The sequence below is a fragment of the Coregonus clupeaformis genome, chromosome 31 (genome assembly GCF_020615455.1).
Source record: "Coregonus clupeaformis isolate EN_2021a chromosome 31, ASM2061545v1, whole genome shotgun sequence".
NCBI lineage: Eukaryota > Metazoa > Chordata > Actinopteri > Salmoniformes > Salmonidae > Coregonus > Coregonus clupeaformis.
Window position 1 is genome coordinate 12,777,578 of NC_059222.1, and position 27,773 is coordinate 12,805,350.

The following is a 27,773-nucleotide window of genomic DNA, read 5'->3' on the forward strand; positions in this document are numbered from 1 at the left end:
GATGCCACCAACCTCCTGTGGTATACATGTACAGTACTATGTGATGGCTTTAGGTGTATCCCACCAGGCGTGGGGTACTGGGGAAGCTCTTCCTTATGCCCATGCACTTCTCCTGATCCAGGAACAGGGAGTTAGCCTTGATGGACAGGTCATGCTCCAGGGCAGCCTTGGTCTTCACCAGCTTCTGCAGGGTGTTCTCTGCCTCCAGCAGCCTCTCACGCAGCTTGTGGATGGTGTCCTCTATCTCCCTCACTTCTCCCACCAGTCTGGAAATAGGGATAGGAAGGTAAACAGAGGAGAAGAGGCAAATGGAGGAGAAGGAAGGGAATGGAAGTGTAAAACGTCCTAATTTTACTGGCAATAAAATACCTACACTCATCTGAGCCCTACCTGTGGTGTGGGTTGTCCCTGCAGAGCTCCACGTTGGGCCTGCGTGTCCTCTCGTCCAGCCTGGTCTGGGCCACCTTCAGGGGGCACTCCTTGTCTCTCAGAGCCTTCTTCAGGCTCTCTATGAGCATCTCTGTCTGGAAGATTTCCTGGAGGGTCTGCAAGTAGAAACAGCCGAGAGGGATGGTGAGACGATCCAGGGAGTAAGGAAACAGAGGAATTTAAGTGGTCAGGAGTGGAACATACTAGCGGTTGAAATGACGTTGTTACAACCAGTTTACAACCGGAACTGGCTATAATGCTATGGACGTCATTGCAACCAGTTTTGCCCGCTGTGTAAAGGTTTGAGGTAAAGAGTTCTAGGAAACTCAAATAACTTGTTTATTTACACCACACAGTTAGGTGATGTGAAATGTATAGTCACCGTGGATACAGATGCAGGTGTCTGTAAAAGCAAAACAAACACCAAATGTAACTGTAGATCAAATCAGATTAACACTGTACAGTGCCCTCTTCCTTCTCATCCCCACCATCACATGTAATCTCATTCAACCTGAATCACTCCACCACTCCTCAGAACCATCCCTGGCTGACTGACTGGCTGGCTGACTGGCTTTATTAAAGACTGTGTGCCTCACATCATAGCTGCTGTCAATGGATAAACCCAGAGAACAGCTGAGGTGGATAGAGCCCTGCAACCTCCAATTAACCCTTCGACAACAATGGGCTCCATTGTCCACTACTCCACTACCCAGTGTATGTATCAGTGGAAAGTGTTGAACACAGGCAATGCAAGATATATCTATGTTTGGTGTCCTCCTTTTGACAATACTATTTAGCCTAGCAATAAACAGAGTTTGGTGAGTTACTTTGCATGCCTGGGTTCCATAACACGATTACAGTGAAAATAAGGCCTAGACCAGTGAAGAGGGTGATCACTACACAATACTCACATGGTCTTAGTTTGCATGTCTCTGGCCATTAAACACTGATCTTGTTAGCCACAAGTAAAAGGGGCTGAAAGGAGTTTTCTTTTTCTCCTCATTAAACAGTAAAAGCAATGTGATAGGAATAAACCTTTGTTTTCTATTATCATAAAAGATGTCACATGAAAATGCAATAGACCCTTGAATAGTTTGAGACAACCCTGGAGAAAAAAACAGCATAGAGCAGCATAGGCTGGTGACCAGCCTTCGTTGTGTTTTCGCTAGTGATGGAATATTGAAGCTGTCTGAAGAATTCAACGCTTTCACCAAATTGTGCTGAAAAACGGTTCATTACTCAGAGCTTCATTATCTGTTCACAATGCACATTAGTGACATCTGCCGGTCAACAATAAATAGCAGCGTGTGATTATCAGATATAAAAACATTTCTCCACTGTTTTCATCAAAAGTCTGTGGTGCAGCGGTAAGTCATTGGCTTTCGTAGCCTATAATCAGTTGGAATACCATGTTTGCATACATCATGCTTCACTTTTTTGCCTTGTACTGAATTTATGGCATTATTTAGGATGATTAACACAGAAGCTTATACTATACTAAATAAAACAAATTATTTTAACAACAGTGCAGAAAGTGTGGTTTTCAAAATAGTGTGCCTTCTACAGGATTCGACCTCATACCCTCATACCCCTGAGTATTCCATAGTCGACCTGCTAACTACCAGTCAGGTGAAACTTTTTGTACAAAATCATAACTATATTTGTAAGCGCGGTGTCCAGTAGAGGTCGGTGTTTGAAAGCAGCTTGGAATCTATGAAAGCACCGGAACCACGACGAAATCAGTGGGATCTCGCATTTTGCAACACATGGTTTGAAAAAGCACGTGATCAAACGAAGCTTCAGACGTTATACATACAGTGAGAAAAAAAAGTATTTTATCCCCTGCTGATTTTGTACGTTTGCCCACTGACAAAGACATGATCAGTCTATAATTTTAATGGTAGGTTTATTTTCAACAGTGAGAGACAGAATAACAACAAAAAAATCCAGAAAAACACATGTCAAAAATGTTATAAATTGATTTACATTTTAATGAGGGAAATAATTATTTGACCCCTCTGCAAAACATGACTTAGTACTTGGTGGCAAAGCCCTTGTTGGCAATCACAGAGATCAGACGTTTCTTGTAGTTGGCCACCAGGTTTGCACACATCTCAGGAGGGATTTTGTTCCACTACTCTTTGCAGATCTTCTCCAAGTCATTAAGTTTTCGAGGCTGACGTTTGGCAACTCGAACCTTCAGATCCCTCCACAGATTTTCTATGGGATTAAGGTCTGGAGACTGGCTAGGCCACTCCAGGACCTTAATGTGCTTCTTCTTGAGCCACTCCTTTGTAGCCTTGGCTGTGTGTTTTGGGTCATTGCTATGCTGGAATACCCATCCACGACCCATTTTCAATGCCCTGGCTGAGGGAAAGGTTCTCACCCAAGATTTGACGTTACATGGCCCCGTCCATCGTCCCTTTGATGCGGTGAAGTTGTCCTGTCCCCTTAGCAGAAAAACACCTCCAAAGCATAATGTTTCCACCTCCATGTTTGACGGTGGGGATGGTGTTCTTGGGGTCATAGGTAGCATTCCTCCTCTTCCTAAACACGGCGAGTTGAGTTGATGCCCAAGAGCTCGATTTTGGTCTCATCTGACCAAGACACGTTCACCCAGTTCTCTTCTGAATCATTCAGATGTTCATTGGCAAACTTCAGACGGCCCTGTATATGTGCTTTCTTGAGCAGGGTGACCTTGCGGGCACTGCAGGATTTCAGTCCTTCACGGCGTAGTGTGTTACCAATTGTTTTCTTGGTGACTATGGTCCCAGCTGCCTTGAGATCATTGACAAGATCCTCCCGTGTAGTTCTGGGCTGATTCCTCACTGTTCTCATGATCATTGCAACTCCACCAGGTGAGATCTTGCATGGAGCCCCAGGCCGAGGGAGATTGACAGTTATTTTGTGTTTCTTCCATTTGCGAATAATCACACCAACTGTTGTCACCTTCTCACCAAGCTGCTTGGCGATGGTCTTGTAGCCCATTCCAGCCTTGTGTAGGTCTACAATCTTGTCCCTGACATCCTTGGAGAGCTCTTTGGTCTTGACCATGGTGGAGAGTAAAACAAGTAAAATGAATCTGATTGATTGATTTCTTCTGTGGACAGGTGTCTTTTATACAGGTAACAAACTGAGATTAGGGGCACTCCCTTTAAGAGTGTGCTCCTAATCTCAGCTCGTTACCTGTATAAAAGACACCTGGGAGCCAGAAATCTTTCTGATTGAGAGGGGGTCAAATACTTTTTTCCCTCATTAAAATGCAAATCAATTTATAACATTTTTGACATGCGTTTTTCTGGATTTTGTTGTTGTTATTCTGTCTCTCACTGTTCAAATTATCCTACCATTAAAATTATAGACTGATCATTTCTTTGTCAGTGGGCAAACGTATAAAATCAGCAGGGGATCAAACACTTTTTTCCCCTCACTGTAATACATACATTGATTATACCAAACATTAAGAACACCTTCCTAATATTGAGTTGCACCTCCCCCCCACACTTTTGCCCTCAGAACAACCTCAATTCGTCTGGGTATGGACTCTACAAGGTGTCGAAGCGTTCCACAGGGATACTGGACCATGTTGACTCCAATGCTTCCCACAGTTGTGTCAATTTGCTGGATGCATCGTTGCAATTCTTGACTCAAACCGGTGCGCCTGGCATCTACTACCATACTTCGTTCAAAGGTACAGTACTTACATTTTCTGTCTTGCCCATTCACCCTCTGAATGGCACACATACACAATCCATGTCTCAATTGTCTCAAGGCTTAAAAATCCTTCTTTAACCTGTCTCCTCTCCTTCATCCACACTGATTGAAGTGGATTTAACAAGTGACATCAATTCACGGGCAGTGCAGCATATTTAGGTTTGGGAGAAAGTAAATGCAAAACATTATTGAATTCAAAGTATCTGTTTACAGGTCCGCAATAATTTGTAATTGTTTTTGTGTTTCAGAAATGGTCAGATACAGCAAATGCCCCTGCAAAAAAAAAACATTCTGCAAACATTTGATCAAGTTCACCATTTATATTTCCCTTAGATATACTGTCTTGGCCTGATACCAATACTTCCAAAGTATACAGCAAATAAGGGTGTTATTGTCACCATAAAAGGTGATGATGGCCGTTATTCAGGTGGAGTTATAATGCTTGGTCACACACGCACAGTTTTACGACAGTTTTTAAATTTTTTTTTGGGTAGATCAGCTTTAATATTGCAGATAGATTGTAACTTCCATCGATGTAATTGTCTGCATCACTTCCAATCCCCCATATGTATTTTTTTTCTCGCAAAAAAAACCTATATATACAGTGGGGAGAACAAGTATTTGATACACTGCCGATTTTGCAGGTTTTCCTACTTACAAAGCATGTAGAGGTCTGTAATTTTTATCATAGGTACACTTCAACTGCGAGAGACGGAATCTAAAAAATCCAGAAAATCACATTGTATGATTTTTAAGTAATTAATTTGCATTTTACTGCATGACATAAGTATTTGATCACCTACCAACCAGTAAGAATTCCGGCTCTCACAGACCTGTTAGTTTTTCTTTAAGAAGCCCTCCTGTTCTCCACTCATTACCTGTATTAACTGCACCTGTTTGAACTCGTTACCTGTATAAAAGACACCTGTCCACACACTCAATCAAACAGACTCCAACCTCTCCACAATGGCCAAGACCAGAGAGCTGTGTAACGACATCAGGGATAAAATTGTAGACCTGCACAAGACTGGGATGGGCTACAGGACAATAGGCAAGCAGCTTGGTGAGAAGGCAACAACTGTTGGCGTAATTATTAGAAAATTGAAGAAGTTCAAGATGACGGTCAATCACCCTCGGTCTGGGGCTCCATGCAAGATCTCACCTCGTGGGGCATCAATGATCATGAGGAAGGTGAGGGATCAGCCCAGAACTACACGGCAGGACCTGGTCAATGACCTGAAGAGAGCTGGGACCACAGTCTCAAAGAAAACCATTAGTAACACATTACGCCGTCATGGATTAAAATCCTGCAGCGCACGCAATGTCCCCCTGCTCAAGCCAGCGCATGTCCAGGCCAATCTGAAGTTTGCCAATGACCATCTGGATGATCCAGAGGAGGAATGGGAGAAGGTCATGTTGTCTGATGAGACAAAAATATAGCTTTTTGGTCTAAACTCCACTCGCCGTGTTTGGAGGAAGAAGAAGGATGAGTACAACCCCAAGAACACCATCCCAACCGTGAAGCATGGAGGTGGAAACGTCATCATTTGGGGATGCTTTTCTGCAAAGGGAACAGGACGACTGCACCGTATTGAGGGGAGGATGGATGGGGCCATGTATCGCGAGAACTTGGCCAACAACCTCCTTCCCTCAGTAAGAGCATTGAAGATGGGTTGTGGCTGGGTCTTCCAGCATGACAACGACCCGAAACACACAGCCAGGGCAACTAAGGAGTGGCTCCGTAAGAAGCATCTCAAGGTCCTGGAGTGGCCTAGCCAGTCTCCAGACCTGAACCCAATAGAAAATCTTTGGAGGGAGCTGAAAGTCCGTATTGCCCAGCGACAGCCCCGAAACCTGAAGGATCTGGAGAAGGTCTGTATGGAGGAGTGGGCCAAAATCCCTGCTGCAGTGTGTGAAAACCTGGTCAAGACCTACAGGAAACGTATGATCTCTGTAATTGCAAACAAAGGTTTCTGAACCAAATATTAAGTTCTGCTTTTCTGATGTATCAAATACTTATGTCATGCAATAAAATGCAAATGAATTACTTAAAAATCATACAATGTGATTTTCTGGACCTATAATAAAAATTACAGACTCTACATGCTTTGTAAGTAGGAAAACCTGCAAAATCGGCAGTGTATCAAATATTTGTTCTCCCCACTGTATATACATACATAGACATACATACATAGAAATACATATACAATATATATATATATATATATATATATATATATATATATATATATATATATATATATATACATACATATCCTTTAAAAAAAATATATTTCCCTTTATTACTTTCCAACCCCACCACCCCTTCCCTATTTGGAGTAATCTAGTGAACAACAACAACCCTCTACTTCCAGCTTATACATACTATTTACATTTTATGGACACAGTCAATTTTACTCCTGAACTTCCTCTGCCCACAACCTCTCCGATCATCTTCATGATGTCCATCCGGTCTGCCTCTTCATGCCATATCTTTCTAACTGTGCTCTTTCACAAAAGCTCTCAACCTATAAACGATATACTTATTATGGACACAGTATGCTTTGCATTAGTTATCTTGTTGTTATTAGTTGTTGTTAGTTGTTATTAGTCCCATCCTTCAGCTCCATTCAACACCTCCCATCTATCTCTTAACACCACCCATATTGGATTTCTATTTGCCATATATTTTTCAACTGTACTGTGATGTTTCACAAAAGTTCTGAACCCTTCTATTCTCATTGTTTCTACAGATTGTAAATTTAAAAAAAATGTTTTTGCTAAAAGTATTATTATATTATTGATCGATTGACTATGACTTTTCAGATCACCCATTCGTGCTATCTGCAGGGTTAGCTCCAGGTAAATATTGCAATCCTTCAGCCATTCCTGGACCTGTGACCAAAAACAAGCTAAAGATCAGGCCTAGAGTAGACGTTTATACTAACAAGCCATTTGCCACAAGGGCCTGCCATCATTCACTTTGAACTGGACTGTGTGTTTACAGGCGCTACTTTAGATCAATAGAACGCATTTGTCAAAAGCCACAAAATACACCTGAATGGATTTCTGCAAATATGTAAACACCACGGGAGTCCTCTTACATTTGGGAATTTTACAGTCCTATTGATTAAACAACCTTGAAAAGGTAGGCTCTCCCTCCCTCAGTTATGCACATCAATAACAACAAGATCAGCAACTAATGCTAGCCAGAGCAAGATGAGCCAAAATCTAACGAAGGAACATTAGATAAACCCTCTCAAACTTTTTCAGCTAGTTGCCCATCAAAATTGCACTGATAAATGATGGGGAATTGTAGCCTCCTCATCCTTCTGTAGCTTGCCTGCAAATGCATACTTGTCCCAACCAAGCACCCAAGCTAACTGGCTAAAGTTGTCTAGCTTGCTAGCTAGCTACTTCCAGACACAAATGAGAGAACACCTCACACTGATCATTTTACTCGTCGTAGCAGAGCTGGTTAGGCTGTTTACATGCTATCTAGAGCATTCTTGACTAACTATTACTTTTTTTGCCTACATTTACTGACACCGGTCATATTCAGCAGGTGTTGCGCGTTCCTAAATTCCTAAGTTGTTCTGCGCTCTGGCACACTCAAACAAGAGTGCTCTGTAATCGGAGTAGATAGCCAAAGTGAATTTGTGAACGCAAGAGATATGCTAACTGTATGACAGTCTTTCAAGTTCTTGCTAGCTAACCAAATGACACCTGTGTATAGCCACCGAAAAACGATATGAGGGGAAAAAGTCAGTAAATCACCCACTCCTCCAATGGCATAACATGACATCCTCCTAGCAGCTAGCTAGCTAGCTATCTAGCTAATGTCCACCCAGGCCCATCAATGTTTACGCCCCCTGATGCAAACAGCACATGATGAATAGCCTACTAACCAAAACTTTGGGCTGAACTTTTTCAATACCTGGTTTGCACACCCATTGTTGCCTTAGCATTTACTGGTAGATATCATAGGTTGAAATGTCTTTCCTACCCTACTGGCTACCGATGTCATTATTCTGCGAGCTGCTCCATTCCAAAACCAGTTGAGAGCTGCACACATATTCCGCTGAAACTAGGCTGTGTGCGGCGCGCATGTGAACATATTTCACATGCTTTGCGATTGTATAGACTATAATAATAAATAATATAATAATAATAATAAAAATAAAAATAAAAAAAAGACTACTTCGTGCATGATTTCTCTATTGTACATAATTGATAAGTCGTATACCTCCACTACACTACTTTGATACGCATCAGTAGGGATTAAGAAGTGAGTATAAGCAAGGCCCACTGAAAAAAAGTGGGTATACAGTTTATACCTGTGTATACATTTACATTTTAGTCATTTAGCAGACGCTCTTATCCTTATGAGTGCATACATTATTTTTTTATTTTATTTTTTCCCATACTGGCCCCTCGTGGGAATCGAACCCACAACCCTGGCATTGCAAAAGCCATGCTCTACCAACTGAGCTACATGTATACCCTCCTCTACACCACTGGCCCTTTGTGTTTTACTAAAGTGCACTCCTACACGAGTGCACCGGTATTACAGTTGCTGTCCTTTCAGAATCACAAACCTGTCACACACTGAAAGCCTATAGGTTCTCCACCTATCAAACATGTATAAAATGGATATAAAGGCTGTTAAGATATTAATGTTTCAAGAAAGGAGTGTATATATTTGGCCTGGCGAAACGGTTTAATGCGCTGACTGAATGGAAGCTGATAAGTATGAGTTTTTTACTCCGCTGGTCTCACTGTCAGAGACCGAGTCAAGACCAAGTACAAATATATCTGACACTGAGACAAGACTGAGACACTCAATATGTGGTCTCGATACCGTTTTTTTTTTCCAGCAGGGAAATTAATCAAAGACGGAAGTAAAATTTCAGCAATAATCAACTATGGTACGCAGGCAGTTTACGATGCCTTCCTTACTGCCCCCTGGACCTGATGTTGAAGTACAATGACGTATAACAAGATACAACCAAACTGCATCTCACTGAGTTGAATGGAACTAAACAACAAAGGAACTAAAACATGAAAGATCAGCTTGATGGTCATTGGTCAGGTGACGGTCAGTCACCTTAGCCAGGTGTGTCTGCAGGCTGTTCTTGGCGTCGGCGGTCTCTGACATGCGGTTGGTGAAGGCCACGTTGACCGTGTTGAAATGTTTCCACATCTCGTTGGACGTGGCGTTCAGCAGGATCTCGATCTCGTCACGCAGCTTGTGGGACGCCGCCCGCTCGCTCTGGGAGTGAAGGATGTTGTCATCCGTGAACTTAGACCACGAGTTGGGCAGGGAGAGCCTGGTCAAGTGGGTGAGAAATGACAATGGACACAATGGTCAACGGACTGGGACAACTTTGGAAGGCACGCAGGAGATACACAGGGGTAGTTGTACCTAGATTTGAATTTGGGATTGATGATTTATATTCAGGGAAAATGTGAAACACCTGTGTCAATACAATCTGAAAGTGATGACCCCTTCTGCTTTACTTCCATATCCAGTCCCGTACTGGTTTGAATGGGCTTCAATATAATATCATCAAATTTTAGAAAATACAGTCATTTAAAGGTAGACTCAGCGAAATGAGGTTGCCACAAGCAGCACCGCAGATATTGAGATTAGCGAGATGCAAGACTTCGCTCTCACACAGTCACACACAGTGTCTGCGCATGTGCAGAGAAGGGTGTGATTGCCGCCCACAACTCGGGGCGTTCCTGCCTGTGGGTATTCCTGCATCTGTAGGAACCCCCCTTCTATACTTCTAACGGCCCATTTTTAAGCTAGGACTCCGGTAACGTTACACAGGCGGGAGGTGGAGGCAGACACTGGCAGCTAGAAATCTAGGACACCAGTAGACAGTGTCCTTCGCCCCCGTCTGCCGAGCACTGCTTTCCGGTAGGTCTGTTAATGTTACGGCAAGGGCAGGTGCTCGGCAGGCATAGGCAAAGGACACTGCGTACTTGCTAGTTAGCTGGGCCTCCGGTAGTGATGTTATGTTTGATACCGGAGCTCCGAGGCATGCGTCGAAATCGCTAAGCAGTGTAGTTCGAATTGTGTTTTCATTTTTGAAAGTTTTCACGCTTGAAGATCATTCCAAACATTTACAAACTACATGGGTGAGGGGGCAGTCACCTTCACAGCACATACAGTATCTCCCATTTCAATCACAAAGCTGTAAACATCCACATCTAAACTAGTGGGTAGGTATGACTCACGATGGGTCCAGTCTCTCGATCCCTCTGTAGTAGCTGATCCCGTCTGACGCGTTCCTGAGATGGTGACACCTATTATCTATCCTCTGGGCTGTCACCTTATCACTGAGGTCTCTCTCCAGCTCGTGCTGAGCTGCTCGGTTTGACCTGATGGAAGTAACACACACAGAGTAATAGTAACACTGTAACACTTGACGTAGCACTGACAGGTGTAATGCTTTATTATGTTATGAGCATGTATGAGCCGTTGTAATGTTTTATAAGTCTCATCATTTAAAATATATTTCTATACCTGGAGAGAGAACTTTTTTTACCTGACTTTTTCCTGAGTAGGACTATTGGTTAAACTGTCCCCTACACAGCAAATTCTCCATTGTTAAAAAACAAACAAAACTAACACTGAGAGTGTTAAATCAACACTGAAAGTGTTGAGTCTGTGGACCCATATAGACACTGGAACAGTGTTAAATTAACACACTGCTTAGTGTAAAGCCTTATTCAAATATATCCCAGAGTGCCTTGCCTTTCAAGTAAATTGTACAGTTACGACCCATGACTATAGTTTGTTAGTGACAGAGACATGGTTGTTGCATTCATACATTTTCAGTCCAATGTCCTTCACCAAGTGAGATCCTAAGCGAATATGTTATCATAAAATAAATATGATTTAACACAATACAGCCTGTTTTAGACAGGCAGCCCAATTCTGATATTTTTTTCACTAATTGGTCTTTTGACCAATCAGATCAGCTCTGAAAAATAGCTGATGTGAAAAGATCTGATGTGATTGGTAAAAAAAACAATTAGTGGAAAAAATATAAGAATTGAGCTGCCTGTACAAAACGCAGCCTAGCATACATATTTTATAAGGCCTTATTTTAAGGGGCTAGTTTTACCCTAATACAGGGGCCTGAAACTCATACACATCACTTTGAACCAAACACATGCCCATCATTATCATATTTACAAACATGCTCTATTGCATGTTGCTTTTTAGAATTGTTTGTTTCAATATCTACAGCGCATCCGGAAAGTATTCAGACCCCTTGACTTTTTCCACATTTTGTTACGTTACAGCCTTGTTCTAAAATAGATTAAATGATTTTTTCCCCTTCATCAATCTACACACAATACCCCATAATGACAAAGCAAATTTATTCCAAATCCCCCCCTGAAATATCACATTTACATAAGTATTCAGACCCTTTAGTCAGTACTTTGATGTTGCACCTTTGGCAGCGACTACAGCCTTGAGTCTTCTTGGGTATGACGCTAAAAGCTTGGCTCTCTGGAACTCTGGAGCTCTGTCAGAGTGACAATTGGGTTCTTCGTCACCTCCCCGACCAAGACCCTTCTCCCCCGATTGCTCAGTTTGGCCGAGCGGCCAGCTCTAGGAAGAGTTTGGTGGTTCCAAACTTCTTCCATTTGTGTTCTTGGGGACCTTCAATGCAGACATTTTATGGTACCCTTCCGCAGATCTGTGCCTCGACACAATCCTGTCTCAGAGCTCTACGGACAATTCCTTCAACCTCATGGCTTGGTTTAATTTAATCCATTTTAGAATAAGGCTGTAAAGTAACAAAATGTGGAAAAAGTCAAGGGGTCTGAACGCTTTTCGAATGTACTGTATGTTTGTGCATATACAGTTGAAGTCGGAAGTTTACATACACCTTAGCCAAATACATTTAAACTCAGTTTTTCCACAATTCCTGACATTTAATCCTAGTAAAAATGCCCTGTCTTAGGTCAGTTAGGATCACCACTTTATTTTAAGAATGTGAAATGTCAGTGGAGATAATTATTTATTTCAGCTTTTATTTCTTTCATCACATTCTCAGTGGGTCAGACAATTACATACACTCAATTAGTATTTGGTAGCATTATCTTTAAATTGTTTAACTTGGGTCAAACGTGTCGGGTAGCCTTCCACAAGCTTCCCACAATAAGTTGGGTGAATTTTGGCCTTTTCCTCCTGACAGAGCTGGTGTAACTGAGTCAGGTTTGTAGGCCTCCTTGCTCGTACACACTTTTTCAGTTCTGCCCACACATTTTCTATAGGATTGAGGTCAGGGCTTTGTGATGGCCACTCCAATACCTTGACTTTGTTGTTCTTAAGCCATTTTGCCACAACTTTGGAAGTATGCTTGGGGTCATTGTCCATTTGGAAGACCCATTTGTGACCAAACTTCCTGATTGATGTCTTGAGCTGTTGCTTCAATATATCCAGATACTTTTCCTTCCTCATGATGCCATCTATTTTGTGAAGTGAACCAGTCCCTCCTGCAACAAAGCACCTCCACAGCATGATGCTGCCACCTCCGTGCATCACGGTTGGGATGGTGTTCTTCGGCTTGCAAGCTACCCCCTTTTTCCTCCAAACATAACGATGGTCATTATGGCCAAACAGTTCTATTTTTGTTTCATCAGACCAGAGGACATTTCTCCAAAAAGTACGATCTTTGTCCCCGTGTGCAGTTGCAAAGTGTAATCTGGCTTTTTTATGGCGGTTTTGGAGCAGTGGCTTCTTCCTTGCTGAGCGGCCTTTCAGGTTATGTTGATATAGGACTCGTTTTACTTTTTTACCTGTTTCCTCCAGCATCTTCACAGGTCCTTTGCTGTTGTTCTGGGATTGATTTGCACTTTTCGCACCAAAGTACGTTCATCTCTAGGAGACAGAACGCGTCTCATTCCTGAGCGGTATGACGGCTGCGTGGTCCCATGGTGTTTATAGTTGCGTACTATTGTTTGTACAGATGAACGTGGTACCTTCAGGCATTTGGAAATTGCTCCCAAGGCTGAACCAGACTTGTGGAGGTCTACCATTTTTTTTTTCGGAGTTCTTGGCTGATTTCTTTTGATTTTCCCATGATGTCAAGCAACGAGGCACTGAGTTTGAAGGTAGGCCTTGAAATACATCCACAGGTACACCTCCGATTGACTCAAATTATGTCAATTAGCCTATCAGAAGCTTCTAAAGCCATGACATCATTTTCTGGAATTTTCCAAGCTGTTTAAAGGCACAGTCAACTTAGTGTATGTAAACTTCTGACCCACTGGAATTGTGATACAGTGAATTATAAGTGAAATAACGTCTTTAAACAATTATTGGAAAAATTACTTGTGTCATGCACAAAGTAGATGTCCTAACCGACTTGCCAAAACTATAGTTTGTTAACAAGAAATGTGTGGAGTGGTTGAAAAACGAGTTTTAATGACTCCAACCTAAGTGTATGTAAACTTTCGACTTCAACTGTACATTGATTGATTCATTAATTAGTCTTATGCTACTCAAATATAAATTACAAACATTTTCTAAACTAATCTAATATGTTACTTGTACTTATTGCACCCATTACTGAAATTGTTGTTTCTATTTACATGCCTTAGGTAGTCTCATATCTTAGTCTTCCCAACCCTGGCAGTCATTCTGAATACAGGTTGCGGGTGATAAAAAAAATCCAAAAGTTGGATATCCCCTCACTGGCTGAATTCCAATAGGAATTACACATCACCTTGCAAGCCAGCATGATGTGATTTGCAGGTCTGATGTGGCCTGTAAACCATGAGTTTCAGGCCATTGTATTACACACACACACAAAAGTTTAGATTTGTTCCTAAAGGGGTGCAAACACTTGTCACTGTACCTTTAGTTGTAAGTGAATAATTGTACCACAGTTCAAGCCACATCAAGCCTGGAAGTAGGGTTGCAAAATTCCAGTGATTTTACAAAAATCCTAGTTGATGGATTTCAGATTTCCTGCTTCCATTTGCAGGAAACTTCCAACTAGGATTTCTGAAAAACCTGGGAAAGTTGCCCACATATTGCAAACCTACCCGCAAGTCACATTACGCTGTCTTGCAAAGTTTTGTGTAATTCCTATTGGAACCTAGCCAGAATTTAGATTCCAATCGTTTTTAATAATCTGCAACCTACATTCAGGAACATTATGAGGAGACTACCTAAGTAATTTAAACTGGAACAAACATTTCAGTAACGGGTGCAAATTTTTTAAAAACTGATTGGGTTAGTTTAGAAAAATATGTTATTTATCTTTGTGTAGAATAAGATTAACTAATCAATTATGCACAAACATAGATATTGAAATAAACAATTCTGAAAATCAACCTGCAATAGAACATGCTGGGAAATATGATAATGATGGGCGTGGTTTTGGTTCAAAGTGATGCATATGAGTTTCAGACCCCTGTATTAGGGTAAAACTAGGCCCTCAAAATAAGGGCTTATGAAATACGTATGGTATTGTGTTAAATAATGACATTCACTTAGGATCTCACTTGGTGAAGTCCATAGGACTGAAAATGGATGAATGCAACAACCATGTCTCTGTCACTAACAAATACAGTCATGAGTGGTAACGCTACAATTTACTCGAAAGGAACTCTGGGAAATATTTGAATAAGGCTTTCACTAAACAGTGTGTTAATTTAACACTGTTCTGGTGTACAGTGAGGGAAAAAAGTATTTGATCCCCTGCTGATTTTGTACGTTTGCACACTGACAAAGAAATGATCAGTCTATAATTTTAATGGTAGGTTTATTTGAACAGTGAGAGACAGAATAACAACAAAAAAATCCAGAAAAACGCATGTCAAAAATATTATAAATTGATTTGATTTTAATGAGTGAAATAAGTATTTGACCCCCTCTCAATCAGAAAGCACACTCTTAAAGGGAGTGCTCCTAATCTCAGCTTGTTACCTGTAGAAAAGACACCTGTCCACAGAAGCAATCAATCAATCAGATTCCAAACTCTCCGCCATGGCCAAGACCAAAGAGCTCTCCAAGGATGTCAGGGACAAGATTGTAGACCTACACAAGGCTGGAATGGGCTCCAAGACCATCGCCAAGCAGCTTGGTGAGAAGGTGACAACAGTTGGTGCGATTATTCGCAAATGGAAGAAACACAAAATAACTGTCAATCTCCCTCGGCCTGGGGCTCCATGCAAGATCTCACCTTGTGGAGTTGCAATGATCATGAGAACGGTGAGGAATCAGCCCAGAACTACACGGGAGGATCTTGTCAATGATCTCAAGGCAGCTGGGACCATAGTCACCAAGAAAACAATTGGTAACACATTACGCCGTGAAGGACTGAAATCCTGCAGCGCCCGCAAGGTCCCCCTGCTCAAGAAAGCACATACAGTGAGGGAAAAAAGTATTTGATCCCCTGCTGATTTTGTATGTTTGCCCACTGACAAAGAAATTATCAGTCTATAATTTTAATGGTAGATTTATTTGAACAGTGAGAGACAGAATAACAACAACAAAATCCAGAAAAACGCATGTCATAAAAATTATGAATTTATTTGCATTTTTATGAGGGAAATAAGTATTTGACCCCTCTGCAAAACATGACTTAGTACTTGGTGGCAAAACCCTTGTTAGCAATCACAGAGGTCAGACGTTTCTTGTAGTTGGCCACCAGGTTTGCACACATCTCAGGAGGGATTTTGTCCCACTCCTCTTTGCAGATCTTCTCCAAGTCATTAAGGTTTCGAGGCTGACATTTGGCAACTCGAACCTTCAGCTCCCTCCACAGATTCTCTATGGGATTAAGGTCTGGAGACTGGCTAGGCCACTCCAGGACCTTAATGTGCTTCTTCTTGAGCCACTCCTTTGTTGCCTTGGCCGTGTGTTTTGGGTCATTGTCATGCTGGAATACCCATCCACGACCCATTTTCAATGCCCTGGCTGAGGGAAGGAGGTTCTCACCCAAGATTTGACGGTACATGGCCCCGTCCATCGTCCCTTTGATGCGGTTAAGTTGTCCTGTCCCCTTAGCAGAAAAACACCCACAAAGCATAATGTTTCCACCTCCATGTTTGACGTTGGGGATGGTGTTCTTGGGGTCATAGGCAGCATTCCTCCTCCTCCAAACACGGCGAGTTGAGTTGAGGCCAAAGAGCTCGATTTTGGTCTCATCTGACCACAACACTTTCACCCAGTTCTCCTCTGAATCATTCAGATGTTCATTGGCAAACTTCAGACGGGCATGCATATGTGCTTTCTTGAGCAGGGGGATCTTGCGGGCGCTGCAGGATTTCAGTCCTTCATGGCGTAGTGTGTTACCAATTGTTTTCTTGGTGACTATGGTCCCAGCTGCCTTGAAATCATTGACAAGATCCTCCCGTGTAGTTATGGGCTGATTCCTCACCGTTCTCATGATCATTGCAACTCCACGAGGTGAGATCTTGCATGGAGCCCCAGGCCGAGGGAGATTGACAGGTCTTTTGTGTTTTTTCCATTTGCGAATAATCACACCAACTGTTGTCACCTTCTCACCAAACTGCTTGACGATGGTCTTGTAGCCCATTCCAGCCTTGTGTAGGTCTACAATCTTGTCCCTGACATCCTTGGAGAGCTCTTTGGTCTTGGCCATGGTGGAGAGTTTGGAATCTGATTGATTGATTGCTTCTGTGGACAGGTGTCTTTTATACAGGTAACAAACTGAGATTAGGAGCACTCCCTTTAAGAGTGTGCTCCTAATCTCAGCTCGTTACCTGTATAAAAGACACCTGGAAGCCAGAAATCTTTCTGATTGAGAGGGGGTCAAATACTTATTTCCCTCATTAAAATGCAAATCAATTTATAACATTTTTGACATGCGTTTTTCTGATTTTTGTTGTTGTTATTCTGTCTCTCACTGTTCAAATATACATACCATTAAAATTATAGACTGATAATTTATTTGTCAGTGGGCAAACGTACAATATCAGCAGGGGATCAAATACTTTTTTCCCTCACTGTATACAGGGCCGTCTGAAGTTTGCCAATGAACATCTGAATGATTCAGAGGAGAACTGGGTGAAAGTGTTGTGGTCAGGTGAGACCAAAATCAAGCTCTTTGGCATCAACTCAACTCGCCGTGTTTTGGAGGAGGAGGAATGCTGCCTATGACCCCAAGAACACCATCCCCACCGTCAAACATGGAGGTGGAAATATTATGCTTTGGGGGTGTTTTTCTGCTAAGGGGACAGGACAACTTCACCGCATCAAAGGGACGATGGATGGGGCCATGTACCGTCAAATCTTGGGTGAGAACCGCCTTCCCTCAGCCAGGGCATTGAAAATGGGTCGTGGATGGGTATTCCAGCATGACAATGACCCAAAACACACGGCCAAGGCAACAAAGGAGTGGCTCAAGAAGAAGTACATTAAGGTCCTGGAGTGGCCTAGCCAGTCTCCAGACCTTACTCCCATAGAAAAATCTGTGGAGGGAGCTGAAGGTTCGAGTTACCAAACGTCAGCCTCGAAACCTTAATGACTTGGAGAAGATCTGCAAACAGGAGAGGGACAAAATCCCTCCTGAGATGTGTGCAAACCTGGTGGCCAACTACAAGAAACGTCTGACCTCTGTGATTGCCAACAAGGGTTTTGCCCCCAAGTATTAAGTCATGTTTTGCAGAGGGGTCAAATACTTATTTCCCTCATTAAAATGCAAATCAATTCATAACATTTCTGACATGTGTTTTTCTGGATTTTTTTGTTGTTATTCTGTCTCTTACTGTTCAAATAAACCTACCATTAAAATTATAGACTGATCATGTCTTTGTCAGTGGGCAAACATACAAAATCAGCAGGGGATCAAATACTTTTTTCCCTCACTGTATATATGGGTCCACAGACTCAACACATTCAGTGTTGATTTAACACTCTCAGTGTTCATTTCTCTTTTTTTTACACTGGAGAATTTGCTATGTAGTTTTCAAACAGTGAACCTATTTTACAGTAGTTCTGTGTCATACTCTAGGAGCGCAGACTCACGCTAGTTGAGCGATGGCTTTGTCTAGATGTCTCCTCATCCTCTCCTGGCATGACTTAATGGTTTCCACTTCCTGGTTACATAATGATCAAAACAGGTATCATTTCAGTTGATAAGGTTCTGATCATTAGGATCATTAGTCATAAGTCATGCCATGATTGTATGGACATGTCATTGTTTGTACCCTTATGAGATCTTTCTCCACGTTGTCGTGAACCAGATCGATGGACATTCGCTTCTCTCTGTGATACAGGCATTCCTGGGACACCTGTTGATGGTCACACAATGTTAATGCTGTGTCCCAAATTGCACCCTATTCCCCTACATGGTGAACTACTTTTGACCAGGGCCCATCGTGCACTACTTTTGATTAGAGCCCTATGGGCTCTGGCCCAAAGTAGTGCACTATATAGGAAATATATTAGTGCAGTAGTGTCGCTCACTCATATAGATATAATGAGCTAGCCTGTCTGCATTCCTGATTTACAGTGCATTCAGAAAGTATTCAGCCCCTTGACTTTTTCCACATTTTGTTACGTTATAGCCTTATTCTAAAATGGATTAAATAAATATTTTTCCTCATTAATGTACAGACAATACCCTATAATGACAAAGCGAAAACAGGTTTTTCGATTTTTTTGTGAATTTAGTATAAGTATAAGTATTCAAACCCTTTGCTATGAGACTCGGAATTGAGCTCAGGTGCATGCTGTTTCCATTGATCATCCTTGAGATGTTTCTACAACTTCATTGGAGTCCACCTGTGGTAAATTCAATTGAGTGGACATGATTTGGAAAGGCACACACCTGTCTATATAAGGTCCCACAGTTGACAGTGCATGTCAGAGCAAGCCATGAGGTCGAAGGAATTGTCCGTAGAGCACCGAGACAGGATTCAATCAATTTCAATCAATTTTATTTTATATAGCCCTTCTTACATCAGCTAATATCTCGAAGTGCTGTACAGAAACCCAGCCTAAAACCCCAAACAGCTAGTAATGCAGGTGTAGAAGCACGGTGGCTAGGAAAAACTCCCTAGAAAGGCGAAAACCTAGGAAGAAACCTAGAGAGGAACCAGGCTATGAGGGGTGGCCAGTCCTCTTCTGGCTGTGCCGGGTGAAGATTATAACAGAACCATGCCAAGATGTTCAAAAATGTTCATAAGTGACAAGCATGGTCAAATAATAATCAGGAATAAATCTCAGTTGGCTTTTCATAGCCGATCATTAAGAGTTGAAAACAGCAGGTCTGGGACAGGTAGGGGTTCCATAACCGCAGGCAGAACAGTTGAAACTGGAATAGCAGCAAGGCCAGGCGGACTGGGGACAGCAAGGAGTCACCACGGCCGGTAGTCCCGACGTATGGTCCTAGGTGCTCAGGTCTCTCAGTTGGCTTTTCATAGCCGATCATTAAGAGTTGAAAACAGCAGGTCTGGGACAGGTAGGGGTTTCGTAACCGCAGGCAGAACAGTTGAAACTGGAATAGCAGCAAGGCCAGGCGGACTGGGGACAGCAAGGTGTCATCATGCCCGGTAGTCCTGACGTATGGTCCTAGGGGCTCAGGTTCTCAGAGAGAAAGAGAGAACGAGAGAATTAGAGAGAGCATACTTAAATTCACACAGGACACTGGATAAGACAGGAGAAGTACTCCAGGTATAACCAACTAACCCCAGCCCCCCGACACATAAACTACTGCAGCATAAATACTGGAGGCTGAGACAGGAGCGGTCCGGAGACACTGTGGCCCCATCCGAAGAAACCCCGGACAGGGCCAAACAGGAAGGATATAACCCCACCCACTCTGCCAAAGCACAGCCCCCGCACCACTAGAGGGATATCCTCAACCACCAACTTACAATCCTGAGACAAGGCCGAGTATAGCCCACAGAGGTCTCCACCACAGCACAAACCAAGGGGGGGCGCCAACCCAGACAGGAAGATCACGTCAGTAACTCAACCCACTCAAGTGACGCACCCCTCCCAGGGACGGCATGAAAGAGCACCAGCAAGCCAGTGACTCAGCCCCTGCAACAGGGTTAGAGGCAGAGAACCCCAGTGGAGAGGGGAACCGGCCCGGCAGAGACAGCAAGGGCTGTTCGTTGCTCCAGAGCCTTTCCGTTCACCTTCACACTCCTGGGCCAGACTACACTCAATCATATGACCTACTGAAGAGATAAGTCTTCAGTAAAGACTTAAAGGTTGAGACCGAGTCTGCGTCTCTCACATGGGTTTTGTGTTGATGCACAGATCTGGGGAAGGGTACCAAAACATTTCTGCAGCATTGAAGGTCCCCAAGATCACAGTGACCTCCATCATTCTTAAACGGAAGAAGTTTGGAACCACTTCCTAGAGCTGGCCGCCCGGCCAAATTGAGCAATCGGTGAAAGGGCCTTAGTCAGGGAGGTGACCAAGAACCCGATGGTCTCTCTGACAGAGCTCCAGAGTTCCTCTGTTGTGATGGGAGAACCTTCCAGAAGGACAACCAGCTCTGCAGCACTCCACCAATCAGGCCTTTTTGGTAGAGTGGCCAGACGGAAGCCACTCCTCAGTAAAAGGCACATGACAGCCCGCTGGAAGTTTGCCAAAAAAGGCACCTAAAGGACTCTCACACTATGAAAAACAAGATTGTCTGGTCTGATGAAAACAAGATTGAACTCTTTGGCCTGAATGCCAAGCGTCACGTCTGGAGGAAATCTGGCACCATCCCTACAGTGAAGCATGGTGGTGGCAGCATCATGCTGTGAGGATGTTTTTCAGCGGCAGGGACTGGGAGACTAGTCAGGATTGAGGGAAAGATGAACGGAGCAAAGTACAGAGAGATCCTTGATGAAAACCTGCTCCAGAGCGCTCAGGACCTCAGACTGGGGTGAAGACTCTAAGCATACACCCAAGACAACGCAGGAATGGCTTCGGGACAAGTCTCTGAATGTCCTTGAGTGGTCCCAGCCAAAGCCCAGACTTGAACCCTATCGTAGAGACCTGAAAATAGCTGTGCAGCGACGCTCCCCATCCAACCTGACAGAGTTTGAGAGGATCTGCAGAGAAGAATGGGAGAAACTCCCCAAATACCGGTGTGCCAAGCTTGTAGTGTCATACCCAAGAAGACTCGAGGCTGTAATTGCTGCCAAAGGTGCTTCAACAGAGTACTGAGGAAAGGGTCTGAACACTTATGTAAATGTAATATTTCAGTTTTTTTATTTTTAATACATTAACAAACATTTCTAAAAACCAGTTTATGCTATGTCATTATGGGGTATTGTGTGTAGATTGATGAGAAAAAAAAAACTAATAATTTAATCCATTTTAGAATAAGGCTGTAACGTAACAAAATGTGGAAAAAGTAAAGGTGTCTGAATACTTTCCGAATGCACTGTATACTGTATATATATATATATATATATATATATATACATTATTTTAATAGCAGGACACTGTAAAGTCCAGTATCCCTCTGAAGAGTATGAATTAGGCTGTTTGAGAAGGTTTGAATCCTACGCAACTTGCCTACACATTGTTTGAAGTACAATACACCGAGTGGCGCAGTGGTCTAAGGCACTGCATCTCAGTGCTTGAGGCGTCACTACAGACCCCCTTGTTCGATTCCAGGCTTTATCACAACCGGCCGTGATTGGGAGTCCCATAGGGCGGCGCACAATTAGCCCAGGTTTGGCCGGTGTAGGCCGTCATTGTAAGTAAGAATTTGGTCTTAACTGACTTGCCTAGTTAAATAAATAGCTACTGTAGTAGGTCAAATCTGTGTGATTGAAAACTTTGGTAGTGCATGGATGGAGTAGGCATTCTGGTGCTCATGGGAATTTCCTTTATTTTTCGGCTTCAGACCAATGCCTACTTCTCACTTAAAACGTTGTTTTTTTGTTTTTAATTTCCATGTTTTTTACACCGGAAGGTGATTATGCAACATTATTATTCAACATTAGAATATAGCATAACACAGCAATACAAGTAAAGTAAAAATACACAATAATGACAAATGTAAACAGAAATAATGTTGTTATTAGTATTTATGTAAAATTACAGCAAAAAAACAGAAACCCAATTAAGCCAATAAACCCAATTAGTCCCGTGTAGCTAAGTTGGTAGAGCATGGCGTTTGCAACGCCAGGGTTGTGGGTTCGTTTCCCACGGGGGACCAGTATGATTTCTTTTTTTTAATGTATGCACTCACTAACTGTAAGTCGCTCTGGATAAGAGCGTCTGCTAAATGACTAAAATTAATTAAATTAAAATTAAGACAATTATGTTTAAAATGGCAATCAAGCAAGCTCCTGGAAAATACACAAATAATCAGCATGTAGCCTACCCATTAACTATTTACATACATTATTGACTGTCACATTAGGTGACACCAAGGCGAAGGCACTGGTGCGGCAGATGCTCGGATTTAGAGGTGGTCATCCGAATGTTTCCCGGGACAACGGTGGTCTTCTCTGATATTGTGCAGCAGAGGAGCTGGATGTTCCAGTGGGAGTGTGACCAGAAGATAAACAAGTGCATAGAGAGGGCACGGCACTGTGTCGATCAGCTAGTGTACGCATTTCAGGGAACACAATCCGCCACCCTGCCATTAAGCAGTGTGTCCCTGGGACGTACCTTAGGGGTGGAGTGCATCTGACGGATGAGGTCAACGATGTATTACTTGAGAGTTGAGACTTGGTCTTTCCAGTCTCCAACGTTCTCTCCTCCGTAGTAGCAAGACGCACGCAGTAGTACACACACCACACTCCCTGTCCATTGTCACTCAACAATGCTTTTTGAAGAGCCACCAAATAATTGAAAATAAGCACAAACCGTGCATGCTCGCCGGTGTGTGTGTGTGTCGGGACTTGGAGGGGGTTTCAAAACTATACACGAATGAGAATGGTCGAAATGTGTCCTCCGAGAGGCGAACCCAGAACCTTTAGATCCCATGGCGGTGACATTAACTGTTACTCTACAAACCCTGTCATAAACACTTTATCACTATTTAAATGGACAGACTGGTGATGACAGGAAGCTTTAGTTGCAAATTGTTTTTGTTGTTCATTCACACGGTACTGATTGAATGTTTATTTATATTGCTTGGTTTAAAATCTAAAATAGTTGATGTCACATAGCTCACTAAGTTAGCAAGCATGGTGTTGTCTTTTCACTGTGCAAAGGTCAGACAAGCAAGCAATGAGGTTGTTGCACCCCTGGCTACTTTTTACTTGGATGGCGACTTCAGGTTTTTGGGAATACATTGAAAAGTAACTTGACACCGTGTTAATCAGTCAGCACAAATTTAGATTATAATGACAATTTTTTTTTGCATTGACAGAGGGCTCATACTGAATCAATGCATAAGGTAACGTTAGCTAGCTAGCTACATTGCTAAGCAAGCATGATTTATTAGTGTATGGAGTAACGTTAGCCAACGTTAACGTTAGATGAGCAATGCCCATTGCATGTATTATTCATTAGCAGTGTGGTAGTTTCCCAATGTTTGGTGTTGACTATGAACTTTACTTCGCTAGCAAGCTAGCAGTGCTTTGTGGAAGAATGTGGGAGATATTGTCAACATTGAGTTTTGCCGATGCACGATCTGTCCATACAGCTAACATTACAGCCTTGTTGGCTTGTAGCTAGCTAGCTAATGTTTACTGGCTAACATTAGTTGGCTAGCTAACTGGCAATAACAGCCAAGAACATTCGCTATCTTATTTGTGCTTATTTGTTTGTGCTCTGATTACACGCAAGTGTCAAGGCCAACAGCTTGCACAGATGACTTCAGCCATGTGAAAAACCTTCCATAGCAAAATATAGCTAGCTTCCTTTGCTTGTAGCTTGCCTCTCATCAGACTGGTGTTAGCTAGCTACTAGCGCTGCACAACCCAAGTGCTTTGGTTTGATTTAAGAACTATGAGATTTGGCTGACAAGATGTTAACATTGTCGGAAATGCTACAAAAAGGTAGCACATCGTTGGTTCTTAATCCTTAAGAGTCTAAGCCGGGGTCATACCAAGGATCATTTAGCTATTTAATTTTGAATTTTAGGACCCCTTTAGGTATACAAAATATATACACTAGCAGTCAAAAGTTTTAGAACACCTACTCTTTCAAGGGTTTTTCTTTATTTTTACTATTTTCTACATTGTAGAATAATAGTGAATACATAAAAACTATGAAATAACACATATGGAATCATGTAGTAACCAAAAAAGTGTTAAACAAATCAAAATATATTTTATATTTTATATTCTTCAAATAGCCACCCTTTGCCTTGATGACAGCTTTGCACACTCTTGGCATTCTCTCAATCAGCTTCACCTGGAATGCTTTTCCAACAGTCTTGAAGGAATTCCCACATATGCTGAGCGCTTGTTGGCTACTTTTCCTTCACTCTGCGGTCCGAGTCATCCCAAACCATCTCAATTTGGTTGAGGTCGGGGGATTGTGGAGGCCAGGTCATCTGATGCAGCACTCCATCACTCTCCTTTTTGGTAAAATAGCCCTTACACAGCCTGGAGGTGTGTTGGGTCATTGTCCTGTTGAAAAACAAATGATAGTCCCACTAAGCCCAAACCAGATGGGATGGCATATCGCTGCAGAATGCTGTGGTAGCCATGCTGGTTAAGTGTGCCTTGAATTCTAAATAAATCACAGACAGTATCACCAGCAAAGCACCCCTACAACATAACACCTCCTCCTCCATGCTTTACGATGGGAAATACACATGCGGCGATCATCCATTCACCCACACCACGTCTCACAAAGACACGGCGGTTGGAACCAAAAATCTCCAATTTGGACTCCAGACCAAAGGAAAATTTCCACCGGCCTAATGTCTATTGCTCGTGTTACTTGGCCCAAGCAAGTCTTTTATTATTATTGGTGTCCTTTAGTAGTGGTTTCTTTGCAGTAATTAGACCATGAAGGCCTGATTCACAGAGTCTCCTCTGAACAGTTGATGTTGAGATGTGTCTGTTACTTGAACTCTGTGAAGTATTTATTTGGGCTGGAATGTCTGAGGCTGGTAATTCTAATGAACTTATCCTCTGCAGCAGAGGTAACTCTAGGTCTTCCATTCCTGTGGCGGTCCTCAAGAGAGCCAGTTTCCTCATAGCGCTTGATGGTTTTATCAACTGCACTTAAAGAAACTTTCAAAGTTCTTGAAATTTTCAGTTTTGACTGACCTTCATGTCTTAAAGTAATGATGGACTGTCGTTTCTCTTTGCTTATTTGAGCTGTTCTTGCCATAATATGGACTTGGTCTTTTACCAAATAGGGATATCTTCTGTATACCCCCCCCTACCTTGTCACAACACAACTGATTGGCTCAAACGCATTAAGAAGGAAAGAAATGCCACAAATGAATTTTTAAGAAGGCACACCTGTTAATTGAAATGCATTCCAGGTGACTACCTCGTGAAGCTGGTTGAGAGAATGCCAAGAGTTTGCAAAGCTGTCATCAAAGCAAAGGGTTGCTATTTGAAGAATCTCAAATATAAAATATATTTTGATTTGTTTAACACTTTTTTGGTTACTACATGATTCCATATGTGTTATTTCATAGTTTTGATGTTTTCACTATTATTCTACAATGTAGAAAATAGTAAAAATAAAGAAAAACCCTTGAATGAGTAGGCATTCTAAAACTTTTGACCGGTAGTGTATATACACAAATTATGATTTGATTTGTATTTCTCTCTATACAGTGAGTGTACCTTCAGTTCATAGGTTCCAATTACTTATTAGAGGTCCCCTCTGAGAACTATTTGTTGCTACCTGGTCTCAACTACCTTCATGTCACCAGATCTCCATCCAGATCAAGTTGACGCTACTATACACCCCAAAGCACTCTGGGTTAAGACAAATGACCACCGGTGCTGTTCTGTGGAAGGTTGCCTGGTTGCCTAGCAACCTTAATGGGATACGTGCGACCTAATTTAGAGTGTTGTGAATGCTGAACCCCTCTGCTCTGAAGTGGTGTGAAGAACCAATAACTCTACTGTCACTTTATCCACCACCATCAGACCCCTTTGACAAAACTGTGTCACCACAGTCTGACAGGAAGACGCTGTGCTGAGTAAGTGATATGCATGGATGATTAAATAGGTGCACTGGAGATGGGGTTTGTTGTGCTTTATACTGTACAATTTGCATTTCTGTGTGAATGCATTGTGTACTGTTGGAGTTACAGGACACTCTTACGTAGAACTTAGCACGCACTTGCACACGTGCACACACACACACACACTCCATTACCTGCAGGGGCCCCTCGGTCTCCTGCAAGGCTCTCTCCAGCCTTCTTTTCACCTCAGTGAGGGCCATGATCTCGCTCACCATGTTGTCTATCTCATGGTTCAACTCTGACCTCCAGAAGCTGATGTCGTTGAGGCGTTCCCCGATGTTCTTACTGGTGGTCTCCTGGGTCCTCCTGGTCAGCTGCTCTTTATCCTGCATCAGCCTGATGGTGTCTCTCCTCAGCCGCTCAGCACTGTTCCTGGACGACTCTGACTCACGGTAGTTGCTCTGGTTGGACTTGTACCAGTCGTCTGGGGTGTAACGGGTGGTCATGGCTGACCGGTTTGATGGGTAGAACATGGTCTTGGCCCGGACCAGGTCGAAGCCTAGGTTCTCCCTCTGGATGGAGGAGAGGGCGGGGATGGTGGCAGCGCTGCCTGTGCGGTAGTAGGCGTTAGTCCTCCAGGGCTGGTTGGCACTTGGGTTCATGGCCAGGGCGGGCTGGTTGTTCCGGTAGGAGGACACCATGGTGGAGATGGCTGGGAAGAAGTGGCTGGCTTTGGGCCGGGCGTACTCCGCCGTCAGGGTGGATCCCATCAGCTCCATCTGTCACTCTTCTTCTCAGGGCTCCTCTTGTCTCCTGAAAACATGCAATATTGGATCTGTGTATTAGTGTACTTACATATCACATGTCATATGTTATCAATAAGCCTTTATGAGATTGTGAAAGACTGGTATCTGTCTCTCATATTTTATGAACAGTTTCACAAGACCCACACATTCTAGTATCTTTTAGGATTTTTTTGCGTGACTGATTGGGCTGCATGAGGAGTTGATAAGCCGGCGACCAGTGCAGCGGTGTTGTATTGACGTGCCTGCCGACCTGCTTCCTACTGGTTATCACCACAGATAGAACAAGGAGCCAGATGTTTCACTGGAAGTATAAATCTGAAGCATCCGGTTGGAATTTCCACTCCCCACCAATATGGTGAGGAGAGGAAGCCCAGTGGCCATCAGTGGGAGAGTATGCAGCAAGATGGAACTGGGCCAACATTCTGTTGATTTTCTCATCAAAGAAAAGCCTGATCTCAATACAGTTTTCCGTTCCCAAAACTACAATCTGTTACGAAAAGAGTGCATTAAGTTTTGTAGACGTGACCCCAAAGTTCTAAAATTTACAAGGAGTGCAAGGGTGAATTGACTCACTTCACAGGGAAGATGTTCCCTAATGGAAATATGCAAAAACATGCTATAACGCACCAATAGGATCTCTCTAGCTTGTCCTTGGCTCTGCCCACCTCCTTGCTTGTTCTGCCCACTATGCTTAATTTGCTCCCATTGATAACAACACAGATTAACAATCTTCGGTTAGTTATAAATA

At 42.8% G+C, this 27,773-nt stretch overlaps 1 protein-coding gene across 1 annotated transcript; it reads right to left on the reverse strand.

Moving 5' to 3' along the window:
- On the reverse strand, positions 1 to 27,021 carry tekt3 (tektin 3). Its single transcript, XM_041858135.1, has 7 exons — positions 26,414 to 27,021; positions 18,355 to 18,438; positions 18,173 to 18,243; positions 10,390 to 10,533; positions 9,251 to 9,473; positions 391 to 545; positions 1 to 266 (listed from the first exon to the last, which is right to left on the reverse strand). Exons 1-7 carry the CDS (start codon positions 26,996 to 26,998, stop codon positions 50 to 52), a joined length of 1,479 nt encoding a protein of 492 aa, XP_041714069.1. The 5' UTR covers positions 26,999 to 27,021; the 3' UTR covers positions 1 to 49.
- Between the last annotated feature and the right edge of the window lie 752 nt (positions 27,022 to 27,773).

Coding starts and splice junctions, on each gene's coding strand:
- tekt3 (XM_041858135.1), bottom strand. CDS start 26,998: ATGGAGCTGATGGGATCCACCCTGACGGCGGAGTACGCCCGGCCCAAA. Junction 10,534..18,172: donor AAAGCCATCGCTCAACTAGC/GTGAGTCTGCGC, acceptor TACTTCCATCAG/GTCAAACCGAGCAGCTCAGC. Junction 9,474..10,389: donor ATCGAGAGACTGGACCCATC/GTGAGTCATACC, acceptor CCACTTGACCAG/GCTCTCCCTGCCCAACTCGT.